General features: G+C 39.4%; 2 protein-coding genes across 2 annotated transcripts in view; both read right to left on the bottom strand.

The window, feature by feature from the left end:
* Nucleotides 1-414, bottom strand: part of LOC110449482 (bromodomain-containing protein 4B-like) — a 6,712-nt gene extending 6,298 nt beyond the window's left edge. Inside the window, exon 1 of the mRNA XM_021496368.1 lies at nucleotides 192-414. Coding sequence (XP_021352043.1) covers nucleotides 192-414 — 223 coding nt within the window. The remainder of the gene's footprint in view (nucleotides 1-191) is intronic.
* Nucleotides 411-2,459, bottom strand: LOC110449481 (mucin-2-like). Its single transcript, XM_021496367.1, has 2 exons — nucleotides 2,187-2,459; nucleotides 411-1,793 (listed from the first exon to the last, which is right to left on the bottom strand). Exons 1-2 carry the CDS (start codon nucleotides 2,457-2,459, stop codon nucleotides 411-413), a joined length of 1,656 nt encoding a protein of 551 aa, XP_021352042.1.
* Between the last annotated feature and the right edge of the window lie 12,733 nt (nucleotides 2,460-15,192).

Raw genomic sequence — 15,192 nt, 5'->3', positions numbered from 1 at the left:
GGGGGGGAGTACTGGTGTCGGTGTGGTACTGGTGTTTTGGTGTCGTAATATACTGGTGTCGGGGATTTTTGGTGTCGTGGTGTACTGGTGTCGGGATAGTACTGGTATCGGGGAGCACTGGTGTCATGGAGTACTAGTGTCGGGGGAGTACTGGTGTCGGGGGAGTACTTCTGTTTTGTGTCGGGGAGTACTGGTGTCGTCGAGTAGTGGTGTCGGAGGAGTGCTTCTGTTTTGGTGTCGGGGAGTACTGGTGTCGGGGGAGGACTGGTGTCGTGGTGAACTGGTGTCGTGGTGTACTGGTGTCGGGGGAGGACTGGTGTCGTGGTGTACTGGTGTCGGGGGATTACTGGTGTCGGGGTAGTACTGGGGTCGGGGTAGTTCTTGTGTTTTGGTGCCGGGGAGTACTGGTGTCATGGTGTACTGGTGTCGGGGGGGAACTGGTGTCGGGGGAGTCCTTCTGTTTTGTGTCGGGGAGTCCTGGTGTCGTGGAGTAGTGGTGTCGAGAAGTACTGGTGTCGGGGAGGACTGGTGTCGTCGGGGAGTGGTGGCGGAGGGGGGCTTCTGTTTTGGGGTCGGGGAGTACTGGTGTCATGGTGTACTGGTGTCGGGAAGTACTGGTGTCGGGGATGTACTGGTGTCGTGTTGTAGTGTTGTTGGGGTGGTAGTGTTGTCGGGGGAGTACTGTTGTCGGGGTGTATTGGTGTCGTGTTGTACTGTTGTTGGTGTAGTAATGTTGTCGGGGAGTACTGGTGTTGTGGTGTAATGGCGTCAGGGGTAGTAGTGGTGTCGTGGTGGACTGGTGTCGGGATAGTCCTTGTGTCGGGGGAGTACTCGTGTAAGGGGTTGTTCTGGTGTCGGTGAAGTAAAGGTGTCGGGGATGTTGATGTGTCGGGGAATACTCGTGTAAGGGGTTGTTCTGGTGTCGGTGAAGTAAAGGTGTCGGGGATGTTGATGTGTCGGGTGAGTACTCGTGTAAGGAGTTGTTCTGGTGTCGGTGAAGTAAAGGTGTCGGGGATGTTGATGTGTCGGGTGAGTACTCGGGTAAGGGGTTGTTCTGGTGTCGGTGAAGTAAAGGTGTCGGGGATGTTGATGTGTCGGGTGAGTACTCGGGTAAGGGGTTGTTCTGGTGTCGGTGAAGTAAAGGTGTCGGGGATGTTGATGTGTCGGGGAATACTCGTGTAAGGGGCTGTTCTGGTGGCGGGGGGGTACTGGTGTCGGGGGGGACTGGGGTCGTTGGTGTACTGGTGTTGTGGTGTACGGGTGTCGTGGTGTGCTGGTGTCGTGGGAGGACTGTTGTCGTGGTGTATTGGTGTCGAGGAGAACTGTTGTATCGTGGTGTACTTGGTGTTGGGGATTGCTGGTGTCGGGGGAGGACGGGTTTCGTGGTGTACTGGTGTCAGGGGTAGTAGTGGTGTCGTGGTGGACTGGTGTCGGGATAGTACTGGTGTCGTGGTGCGCTGGTGTCGGGATAGTACTGGTATCGGGGAGCACTGGTGTCGAGGTGAACTGGTGTCGTGGTTTACTGGTGTCGGGGGAGTTCTTGTGTTTTGGTGCCGGGGAGTACTGGTGTCGTTAAGAACTGGTGTCGGGGAGTAATGGTGTCGTTGGTGTACTGGTGGTGTGGTGTACTGGTGTCGTGGTGCGCTGGTGTCGGGATAGTACTTGTGTCGGGGGAGTACTCGTGTAAGGGGTTGTTCTGGTGGCGGGGGGGTACTGGTGTCTTGGTGTAAGTGTGTCAAGGGTAGTGGTGTCGAGGAGAACTGGTGTCGGGGGGGTACGGGTGTCGTGGTGTGCTGGTGTCGTGGGAGGACTGTTGTCGTGGTGTATTGGTGTCGAGGAGAACTGTTGTATCGTGGTGCACTTGGTGTCGGGGATTACTGGGGTCGGGGTAGTTCTTGTGTTTTGGTGCCGGGGAGTACTGGTGTCGGTGGAGTACTGGTGTTGTGGTGTACTGGTGTAGTGTTGTAGTGTTGTTGGGGTAGTAGCGTTGTCGGGGGAGTACTGGGGTCGTTGGTGTACTGGTGTTGTGGTGTAATGGTGTCAGGGGCAGTAGTGGCGTCGTGGTGTACTGGTGTCGGGGGGGAACTGGTGTCGGGGGATTACTGGTTTCGGGGGAGTACTTTTGTCGTGGTGTAATGGTTTCAGGGGTAGTACTGATTTCGTGGTGTACTGTTGTACTAATGTACTTGGTGGCGGGGATTACTGGTGTCGGGGTAGTACTGGTGTCGGGGAGTACTGGTGTCGTTGGTGTACTGGTGTTGTGGTGTAATGGTGTCAGGGGTAGTAGTGGTGTCGTGGTGTACTGTTGTACTAGTGTACTTGGTGTCGGGGATTACTGGTGTCGGGGTAGTACTGGTGTCGGGGGAGAACTGGTGTCGGGGTATTACTGGTGTCGGAGATGTACTTGTGTTAGGGGTGTGTCCTCGTTTCATGGGAATATTAGGGAGTGCTGGTGGCATGAGTTTCTATGAGGCGTGTCATATTGTAAAAAAACGTCTCCATGTATCTTGACTACATCATAATTACATTAATTTTCTCTGGTGTTCTGTTTACAGGGTTAGGTATTGCGCCGACCTACCATGTAATTTGTACATGAAAAGAAAAACCACCTCTGATCAGCTTCTTGTGATGTCTTTGATGCGGTCACAAATACTTTGACCTTCGGCATGTAACGTTAGGTAATTGTAGCTGTTTGTCAATCAATCGTTATTAGCTGTATTTCACAGATCACACTCTATTAATGGAGACACCTTCTCTGGCATACGATAGAGAAAAAAAATCATATCATATTATTTTAGTAAATTGATATCTTTTGTCCTTTGCACTTGAGCGCACGATAAAGCATATCTTAATTTACATCATTAGGTCTTCTCTTCTCTTTCATTTGACTTAATAAAAGCCACGTAGCTCCTTATGATAGGCATATAAAAAAGGCATTTGGAATGAATTTTCCCAGAAGAAGAGAAACTGACTAGAGAGGAATTATATAGGAAGGTGTATTATGTACAATTAGTTAGACTTTCAAGTAATAACATGTAGATACAGCATCTGCCTTATGTTATTTCTTCATTCAAAGGAAGCGGCGCGTTCGTTCTCCGGGTCGGTCGATGGTATATAGAACAGATCATCACAAGGCATGTACGTTAAATAAAGGATAATGTGTAAAACACAGGTTGAGCTGGTGCTGATTTGCCCCTCCGAGCCGTACACGTTCAAACCACGCCGTGCTAGTGGTAATTGGGACCGATTAATTGGAGTGGTGAAAAGTCTACCCTGAAATACACCAGCTTCCAAAAAAGCATATTGGCTCTCACAGGATGTTAAAGCCGGTCAGACTCTGCCCTTGAAATAAACTTTAGTAGCAATTACAGTTGTGAAACAGTTGTTTGCGCCCATGGTTTACGATATCCTCCCAATTTCCTGATGTTTTCCTCCTTGGTATACAAAGGCAAAACAGGTTTGCTCGTGCTTGCCGCTGGTGATTTAAAACGGTAAAATGCCGGGTAAAAACAAAGTGAAAAGGTATTTGTTAGTTTTTTAGAGACTAACAGAAGTTCTACAGTACATGGACAGACAGGTTATCCATAGTAAACTATACACGAAGATGATGTGACAACCTACCTCGTGCCATATTGCATTTTCTGTCTTATTTATTTAGAATCAAAATAAAATGCAGGATAGCACGCTTTTGCATCTTGTTAATAACATTTTTAGCGCACCATCATCAGATGGTCGGCTGTCCTCCTCACACTGCGTGCGTGGTCCGTGGTCCGTTATCCGTTCTGTGTCAGTCATATATAGTTCTTGTTATTGAAAGTTCATATGAGCATGTTGTTAGGAACGCTTTTTTGGACTGATTGCAAAAAACAAGACAGCCGCTGAGCAGCCATCTTTGAGTTTTTTAAGAAGTACTTGATAGATCATTCATAGGAACACAATATAGAAATAACGACAAAACAAGTGTCAAGTTGATGAATGAGCTGATTGAGGATTAAAATTGGCACAAGACAAATTTTTAGCACCCCTAATCCTGAGTATAGCATGATTCCATTACTAATTGATGAGTAAACGTGTCCGTAGTAAGATTATCTCATTGAGTCACGCCTTAATTTAACTGTAGTAAGCATCAAACAATCAGTGACGTCGGAACGTTAACCCGAACATCATTCGTTAAAATCGGACCGTATTCATGAAACCGTTCTTATGCTCAAGAATTGAATTGTTTGCTCAAGCCTTATTTATTCTTCCCGTTATAAATTATTTACCATTTTTATCTTGTCATTGATTTTGAATATTTAGAGACTTATAGCCAAATACTGTTTTCAGTGTTTAGATTTGACATTTTGATCGTTTGACATTATTTAGTGAGCTACACGAAAGCTAATTTGAGCAAATAATCCATGCATGAGCATGAGAACGGTTTCAAGAATGCGGGTCCTGATATTCACTATAGTAGGATTCAATTTGAAATGAAGTTTGAACGTCTCGAGAGTAAGATTCCCAGTGACCTAAAACAAATAATTGAGTTCAAAAGAGAGAGAAGTAAATAAGTTGATAAGTAAAAGCAGCAAATACAACTAGGGAACGACAGAGGAGAGCGAACATTAGACCAAGCTAATGAAGACCGTTTCCAACATGCATATGTTGCAATAAATGGTAGGATCAAAATCACTGTTTTATCGTAAATACTTGTGTGTTTCTGCTAAGGAAATGTAATAATATACTCAATATTAAATTGTGCTGTTTCTCATCAGTTGGAAGTAATGCTCTTCGACGTCATAATGACTGACATATCACGCTAAAGAATATTGCAACGCTTCGCATTAAACACACATTACGTAATGTTCATAAATCAGTAATGTTGTCTTACATGATAAAACGCATGTATGTAAATATCAATTAGGTTTATAGTGTATAAAGGAGCCTGTCCATCTCCTGTCTGTGATTTACGTTAATGGCGAGGAGAGATTATCATGGGGTGTGTGTATACCGGTCACTCATCCTTATCTCGCGTGTAATAAGCCAAACAACATGCAGCCATGCTCTATCGAGTTAGACGAATATATAATGGGCTGCAGTATCTACGACCATCTAGATAGTTCACTATACCTTATATTAGAGGCAAAAGCTATAAATATCAAAAATAATTTTTAGAAAATGATTCAATATTTAAATTGATCAATCAGGTAGAACTGGTCTAATTTTGGATTTAGGAAATGAAATTGAACATCACATAACGTGGTAATAATAGTGGGAATTCAATAAGTCCCTGTCCAGATGCATTACCAGGCGACGCCAATTCTACATCAGATAACCAGCGCTTGTTCGCGAAATCTAATTATTAAAATATTTGTGTGTCTAATAATGTTTCAACATTCTCGACAATGTTCATTGGACATGTTGATTCCATTTAGATAGTCTGCCTGAAGGAGCGGCGGACAATGCGCCGATCGTGTCTGACATTGGCTGGAGCTGAACAAGGTTTTGCACTTGCTGGAAGTCTGTGTAGATCTTTATATTTCTATTAATACTAGACCTCATGTAAAGGTATCATAAAGCTGGATTATGTATAGAGTTAATCTCCTGTTTCCATTCACCAGTAAATGCTAATATTCTATTACATACATCAATCGCTATCACTACCGCATGCTTGTTGATATCTTTGACGGAAATGAATCAGTAAAAAACTACGTCACAGAGTGCGTTTGAGTACATGTTTGTACATGATAGAACGCTTCACATCTGATAAAAGCCTTTCTTTCTGAAAACTGTTTTCCCTGAAACTGTATACCCCGACCATGTATGTGAACACTCTCTGAACTATGTATAGAATATGTTATATAAAAGCAAAGGTACTTCTGAAATTAAATTTATTTTGATTTTATTGCCATAAAATCTTATCTAATCGGTAATTCTGATCTTGTATAAATATGCACTAAATAAGTTAGGATATCCCCTTTCAAAGACGTTTATCGTCCATGTTATGGCGTAAGTACGATTGATAAAATAAACGCGTTACATGTTTAATATTTTGACAGTTTGTGAAGATGTGAAATGTTCAATCATGTCCAGTCATGTACACACGGACTATGTGACGTAGTTATACTGATTCATTTCTGTCAAAGATATGGACAGTTTGATACATCGTACATTTATAGGTAAGGTTACTTGAACTTCATTTAAAAACATTTACCGCTTTGTAATGTGACCAATGGTGGTACATGCCTAAAGAGTTATACTCTGAATAATAACTACATTATAATCAACAAATTGTTTAATTCAACCTTTCATTTCTAGTTCGAAAATACGATTAATTTAATTTGGGTGTAAAATGTAACATTTTCATTTGTTATTTAATGCGAGATAGTGTTTTGTTTTATAAATTTGGTGTCTTTAGTCTCAGTGATCTACGTTTATATTGAAATAAAATACTGAAAATATGTGGCGGCTTAAATCATATTTAATCACTTGAATCTTAATTCAATCTGAGCTTCAAAAATAAATCAAACGTTCCTTTTTATAGTGTCCACCCTTGTTATTTACCCGAACTATGATATTTACGTTCACCGCAAAGTCTATGAATACCTTCCGACTTAAATTTAATGAAATATTTCAATAGTAACGTCCCGGTCTCCTCTGATATATAAATAAAAATAAAAGGTGTGCAGGGGACCTATAATCTAAGACAGAGACAACACGCTTTAACCTGGGTAGACAGTTGACTTCCATGGAAAGAAATCAGGTCACGGCGAGACCATAACATTTTTTTCTGCGTCTTCCAAGAGAAAAAAAAACCTGGCTATATAGTTTATAGGTCAGCCGGACTCATCTACCTAGAAAATCCGTATACATAAAACAAGGTCTGGAGTAGCGAATCAACTGTGACATGAAAACTGTTAGTGTAAATATTCGTCAGTGACGCTTACATTGATAGAAACCACATGTAGAAATATTGCCTCTCTCACGAATCGTGTCCTCGGGGTATTCCCTAGAATGCTTTACAAGGAATCTCGAGACTTCACCACAGCAGGACGAATATACTGGGGCAATATCAATAGTTTAGATAACAAAAACATACAGCGAAAATGTTGGGGATGACCCGGAGAGAGAGAGAGAGAGCTAGTATGTGGTTCTTGCGTGTAAAACCACAAACCAGTCCCCTGGATGTTGTAAACTTAACATTTTAAATTTGATTAAAGTTATCATCAATCGGATTCCTGTCGGTATTGATCACTAGCTACCTATTTCGAAAATGGCTCCGTTCTGAATTATTATTTGATTAAATGCATAAAGTTCATTTTCCTGCTACATTTATAAAATTAATTAGATTCTACGTCAGAGAGTAATGATGAAATATGGCCAATTTTGAAAGGTAGCTTCATCCATCATCTAGCCCGAGTAGAATGCATTCTTAAATAGCAAGTCTGGTGTAAGCACCAAAACTGAAAGTAAAACTGACGCCATTATGATACCCTGTACATTGTTAGTCACATGTAGTACATGTATTTACTTCACTTTGTTCACACATTGAAACAGAGAGTAATTTGAAATCAAACAAGTAACGGATGTAACATTAAACTGATGACAAACTCTACGATGTCACATGTAACATTAAATTGATGACAAAGCCTACGATGGCACATGTAACATTAAACTGATGACAAAACCTACGATGGCACATGTAATATTAAACTGATAACAAAGCCTACGATGGCACATGTAACATTAAACTGATGACAAAGTCAACGATGGCACATGTAACATTATATTGATGATAAAACCTACGATGGCACATGTAACATTATATTGATGATAAAACCTACGATGGCACATGTAATATTAAACTGATAACAAAGCCTACGATGGCACATGTAACATTAAACTGATGACAAAGTCAACGATGGCACATGTACCATTATATTGATGACAAAGTCAACGATGGCACATGTTACATTAAACTGATGACAAAACCTACGATGGCACATGTTACATTAAACTGATGACAAAGCCTACGATGGCACATGTAACATTAAACTGATGACAAAGCCTACGATGGCACATGCAACATTAAACTATTTTTGTAGATGCATCTCTATAGCAATATTGTATGATCGGGTATTAAGTGTTAATTTTGTAAAATTAAGTTTTATTGTGCCATATCCTTTGGATAGCTGTGCACTTGTTTACCTTAAGCTTGCATGTGAACTAGCCGCTCCTGCTTTATAGCTAAGCGCCTATGTCACTGTGATTATACATGTAACTGCGCATAAGTTAGAACGTTTTGGTTGATGGGGTTGCTATATATATATTTTGTGCGGCTGAATTATTTGCTAAAACATTATGGCTACGAGAGAGCGTCCAAAACGACCACATACGTGTGACCGCATGAGATACATTATCAAAGAGAATCGGACCAATAGGATTTTCAAGAGTCGTTTGGAAACCACGTGTCCGAGCTTACAAGAGCACGTGGCAACGACAACGGCGACGGCGCGATCATTGAAAAATGTTCACAATCTGAGGATGAAACGCTAGAACAACAACTCCTGACTTTGCAAGCGGAACATCGCAAACTAGAACTCCGGCGGGCAATTCAAGATGAAACCACTTTACTTCAGGCGTTACATGACTTGTCGATCCAAGCTACGGGTCCCAGACCCAATATGGATACGGGTCCATCACTACCTCAGCCACGGACGGCGTCAGCACTAACACAACCTTCAGCCTTCAGTGAAGGTGAGCCAAAAGAGCTAAAGTTGTGATGCGCTAGTTCGCGCATCCAACCGTGCACTATTATGACGCGTCATCAGGTATCCCGTGTCTAAGAATAGATTATTGTCAACAGACGAATTTAAGGACAATGTCATGGTTATCAATACATGCGTTTCACGATAAAGACTAAGCCAAATATTAATTTTGCGTTATGCTATATGAAACACAAGATCGTACATTCATTTTCATTACTACTGCCTACGTCATGTCGTTACACACATCTTGATTTTGTTCTTCCTGCACCTTGGAATGGTAAAATTACATATAGTCTTCGAAAAGCATGTCTTACGCGTGTGTTGTGCTCCTTAATTTGTGCTGCAGTCTTCTTGCATTTAATTTAAAACATCCACTACTGTACACGCGTATAGTGATTTGTTGACATGATTCCATAGAAGATAAATCAATAGTGTTTTTTTTTTATTAAAATATCAATAAAATGTTCCATTGATTTGAAAAATATTTATCACTTAATTAAGGAAAATGATCACATGCCTAAATATTAAAAAGGTAACTGAACGTGGATTCGAACCTACACCGTTCACTTCTTCTGGTCATATAGCGTAATGCGTTACATATTAGGCTACATCTGTAATAGACGCATATGGAAATACAAACTGTTTTAATCCAAGAGCCATCCGTCGCACTTTTGAGAAACTCGATTAATCATGTTTTTCATTATTTTGAGCACTTTCCCAAAGGAGGACCACTTTTCCGTCATAAGATTGGTTTTTGCATGTTACATCACGGAATCAAAAAGTTTATTCAAAAGTTGGTCCTCGGATGGGAAAGTATTGAAAGTGTTTTTGTAAGTCTTGGAAACCCCGTCATTTTCATAGATATAGTGAATAAACAATACCGAATATCTCAACTGTTCAAAAATTCATATTCAATTGGTTTTATATCTATTCAATGCATTTTCGCTACCAATTTCTTTTTACTCATCAATATTTTTTCCGTTTTTAAAAATGCCGACTTAGGGAAATACAGGTAGTTTTTCGCCATAGCTCTTTGACATTTTTCAACTTTTAAACAATCTGCAGACCGAAAAAACACCAAAAGCATTGCAGATAGTTGATTATTTGTGGACAGATGTGTTGCCGCAGTATCATTCCTACAATATGGGATCAGGTATGGAGATACGTGTAGGCAAGAAAAAGACACTGGAAAAATCACTATGGATGAATTGGGCTTTGCTAACAACCGAATCCTGCAAGAGTTAATTAAGAAAAAAATACTGATTATATTGATGCTTATCACAAATACACATTTGATATTTTCCGCCTGGCTTCTCGGTATCTTTGGTATTCTGTTCTGCTGGAGTACCGGCAAAGCAGAGTGAAGACAAATTTGAATGGGGTACCTACATACAGGATTGGAGAGAATTTAACCTAATACTAAAACGCGACAACCCAACATCCCGCGCGTTCAATGCTTTACACGAAACAACAGGTGGAGGTAGAGGGAATGCTAACAGCCCGCCATAAACAAATGGGACAGATCGTCGTAAAGGGTCCTTCACTAATGACGGCAGGGAGATTTGTCGTAACTATAACATCAACTCGTGTCTCCGATTCGATTTTAAAATGCTTCACATCTGTGCCATATGTATGTCGCGTAGCTATTCTGCCGTGGACGGACATACGAAAGCTACTTCAATAAACGACCAGTCGCCCTAATAGACTCGTATAAAAACTGCCTTCGCCCGGAGGCATGGGAACAAATTTCACCTTTTGATACTGAGGACAGAGATTTAATTTTGGATGGCATTAGGCACGGTTTAAAGTTATGTACTTACCTGCTGGTTGATCGTGACAATTACTCTTCAGCTTTTGTGTCTCGTGATAAAGTTGAAAATCAGCTTCGTACAGAAATTTAACCCGATAATTATAGTATTGCAACCACTCAGCCTACTTTTTTCAGCTCTATAGCGGCCGTCCCCAAACCAAATAGAGATGTGCGCATTATCAATGATGCTAGTCAACCTGTTGGATGTTGTGTGAACTCCTTTACTTCTGATACAAGCTGTGCTGACATGGATTTGAGGCATGCCATTGATTTAATCAAACCAAACAGTTCTTTAGCCATGGTTGACCTTAAAAGTGTGAACCGGTCTGTAAAGTGTCATCTGTCGGATTACCCCCTTACAGGCCTCAAATGGACTTTCTCGGGAGACACTCAGCCTACCTTAATGTATGATGCAAAACTACATTTTGGCCATGCCCGCAGCCCAAAAATCTTTCATAATCTTTCTGCTGCTGTATGTAAAATTATGAAATCTAGATATAACATCACATGTATTGCTTACTCAGATGATTTTTTGGTGATAGACGATACTTTCAGTGAATTTCAACGAGGACATTTATTATTTAAGGAATGAAAGTTATTTTTTCAACATTCATGAGGTCATAACAACATTGGCTTTATGGACATATTCCATGAATCGCGTTAGCGATTCTTGGTAATTATGTCCAAAAGGCCAATGTTGTTATCTCATGAAGGTTGATAAAATAAATTTCATTTCTTCTATTTACATTTTTAACTGCTTTGAATTTTCCGATGCAAGCATAAATAAAAATATTACCGGCTTTGAAATTACATTTGTGCATGGGGCCAACGCAGTAGAGAGAACAGCGTGTTTTCGCGGGAAAATGTAAAACTTCCAGTGGGTGTCCTACCAACAGCATGACAACAAGACAAACAGAATATAGTTGTATTTTCAAATTTTATTTGTAAAACTAACACAGGTCGGATGTTAATATTATGTACCATACACACCTCATTTGAGAATTAAAATGAAGCCTATCATATTTAATGTTAATCGTATTAGCATAATTAAACTACACGAGGGCTGTTTCACGACGGACGTTGCTACCTCGAATCATTAAAGTGTATCAATACGCAGTGATGAGGTCACCTGTGTTATGCAAAAATGAATGTCATTTTGCCAATGGGTCCAAGCATACAGAATGTAAATATTGTTACGTACATAAGTTGGTCAAATGTAGAAGGACTTGCAAGCTTGCCTGTTCGTCTTAAAGTAGCTTGCAGTTCTGTTTAAAGCCTATTGATGTTATTTTGCCTATGCTGGGGAATCACCCCTTGTGTCCTTGTTCTGCCCTGCTAGCTGTCTTATCTTTACCTGGGGAGGTACTAGATCCCTTATTTTTACTGGATAATCACACATGCTTATCTTATACAGTGTTTATTCAGGCTTTTCGTCTCCTGCTTAACTGCATTGAATTATATCCCAAAGTTTATGAAAGGCAATCTTTTCGGGGAGCTGCTACTTGGGCCAACAATGTTGGGGTCCCTGCAGAATCCATTAAATTTCTGGGTTACTTGGACAAGTGATTGCTTTTTGTGTTATGTTGATTCAGATATCAAACAATGCTTGGATGCATTACAACTTTTTCCCACTACCTTACCACGTTAAACAACACCCTTTATCCCCCCAGTTTTGGAGTTTGGAGTCTGTATTGTCATACATATGTTCATTTTCGAGGGGGAGGGGGATTGTTTTGGTATGTTTGATATTTTTGATAGATCTTAGGATAAGCATCCTGAGGTCAATAAATTTACCAGTCTTTGATTGTTTGTTTCTGTTTTATTTTATGGTAAGATAAATTGATTCACAACCAAACACTATTTATAAATGTATTACATTGTGTATCTAAGTACATTATGACTCAGCTCCCTAAGCATAACACAATTTTATTTATTAAATTGACACGCATTCAATACCAGTCAGCCACTTGAGTATAAGATGTATCTGAGACATGGATTATATCGGTTGTAGGCATAGCTGAAATAACTCAGTGATGGCATTGCTATAAAGATTTTTATCATATATATGATATACGTCACACCATGAATGTTCAATCGTTTTTATTGTTAATTCAAAGACAGTATAAAATCATGACGTCATACAGCCAATTGATATTTCATCTCTAGACCAATAAAACTAGCAGACGGCTACAAAAAAGGAGAGTTCGCTAGACAACGATCGCCTAGAACATCTAAAGAGACGGTAAACAAAATGTACTCGATAGCATTAGACGTTAAGGGTCATCTTAATTGAAATCAATAGTGGATTGTGAGGCGTTTAATGTCATCCTCACTGTCATAAATGGATAGAATAACGTCACTTGATCACTTATGAGTTTTTTAAGCTATGAAAACTTATTGTGCTGTAGTATTTTTAGTTTTGTTCGTAAGCGTTCTGAAACGAAACACAAAAACACATTTTAAATGTTATTTCTAAGTTTGTCTGATTAATGCATACGTTTAGTCATTAAATTTTCTGACTCGTTATCGCGGAAGGATAATGCTATACGCGGTGCGCAATCTCATCTAAGAGTCTACTGAAGCCATCATTTTTACTAGCAGGAAGCGGAGAACCGCTAAATTTTGAGAATCTCATATTCTGTAATGTGAAGCTGCATTAATTTAATGTCGAATTAGACATGAAACCGGACGTGGCTTGAAAAGACAAAACACTTTGATGTGGTGTGCTGTTCGACTGCATTTCATATACGACTTGACTACACGGGTGTGTGATCTACGTTTATGTAATAAAGTGACGTTCTTTTACCTACAAATGATGATTTTTAATGTCATAACAAGATACGATCTAGCCGTTAAGATGACTTATCTACTAAATTCTTAAACAATGCAGGAATCATACCTATATTAATCAGCATGAATACTGTTAAAAGATATACATTATTTAATTCAAGTTAACTTTATTATTTTAAAACAATTGTGAAACGCATATAAACGTATTATAATACCTACTGTTAGTTCGAATGGAAGTTCAACGGGTCTCAATACTTAATTACCCGCAGTATATGATAATACACTTTGGAGGATGAATGAGATGTAGATATTATTTATATAAACTGCTGACCGTGATAATTAAGTAATCAAGGCTTCTTACAAGAGAGACTTGTAATAACGCTGAGAACCATGTTGTCATTGGTTTTTGATCAGGGATTTATCAGTAGACATCATTACACGTACAACATGTAGGGAGAAAGAACCGGGTTTCGTCTCCGGATATTTTTGGTTTTAATCGGCGTCTCCACGCTCCGTATTGTCTTTCGTATCGACTCCAAATTCACGTTTTGTCTATGTGGACGCTGTGGTTATGTTTTCTCTCGTTTTTGCCTTAAACAAAAATGAATGTAATAATAAATTGTTTCGTAGCCCTGTATCACAGAAATCATTTTAAACAGTACAGTTTTATGAGGTTCTGTTTTTGTTGTTTTGAAAATTAACAAATGGTAAATAATAGAATGTTCTTATGTATCATTTCCGAGATGTATTAACAAGCTTCATTTAACGATGTAAGTAAATGAACTACATATCACCATGGTGTATTTTTATAAAAATGGAAGTGAGTACAAAAATGAGAAATAAATCAAGGAAGGAACAAATATTTGTAAGTTTTAAAGGAGGCTTGCCCATTTTTAATATCAATTACAGCAGTTACTTCCTCAACGTAACGTGTGTTGGCGCTAATGAACTTTCTATTAAAAAATGTGATAATACTGAAATGTATAAATATTATACTGGCGTTCACAACATGCTATTAATCCACTGGAACTATGGAAGGAACAAGGCCAAGCGACGTAATATCCTTTAAGGTAATTACACAGCCATTATACAGCGGAAACTACTCGCCGACCGTGACCTACACGGTGGTAACAACCCTGGCAAATCGCGTGCACCGATTCCCACAGTAGTCATAAGGATAACCGTAGATATTTGATTTTATTACTTTTATGCGGATTAATATCTTTATAGACTTTAAAACGCATTTCCGAAATTAAAACATAAAATCGGATATATGTTGTGCATTAATCATTCCGTTTAGCTAAAGATGTGGAGTAGACATAGCTATATCATTTCATGTACTTGGTATGTATGCATAGTTCCATAAGCAATTCGTATTAGGTATTCCTGTTGATACATTCGTGTGCGTACTTGATATTTTTAAGCTATATCTCTTGTGCATGCATCGTTTTATTACAGTGTTTTTGTCCGAAAGAAATACAGCGTGACACATCTTTCATGGAGCATAAATAAACTACATCTATTATTAAATAAATTACATACATTATCTATTATTTATAACTTCTTCCTTTAACAATGCCATTTATTTCTCTAACATAGATTCACATGGATGATGTTCGTCAATAAATTTTTCAAGCAGCATGGAATTCCCATCAAGAATGGTACGTCACACAGCCGTCAGTGAATCATACTGTTATAGAAATATATGAGAAAACACGATAACGTCTGTGACGTCATACAGCCGTATGTAAACCATGTTGTTAGAGAATTAAGCATTGAACTGCTTTTGCATGGTATTTATGATCTATTTGAATGACACAGCTTTGCAAGCAAACAACATAACAC

This window comes from Mizuhopecten yessoensis, unplaced genomic scaffold, assembly GCF_002113885.1.
Source record: "Mizuhopecten yessoensis strain PY_sf001 unplaced genomic scaffold, ASM211388v2 scaffold4627, whole genome shotgun sequence".
In the NCBI taxonomy this organism is placed as follows: Eukaryota; Metazoa; Mollusca; class Bivalvia; order Pectinida; family Pectinidae; genus Mizuhopecten; species Mizuhopecten yessoensis.
Note: the sequence above shows the minus strand (reverse complement) of the source record. Positions and strands in the feature narration are given on the sequence as shown.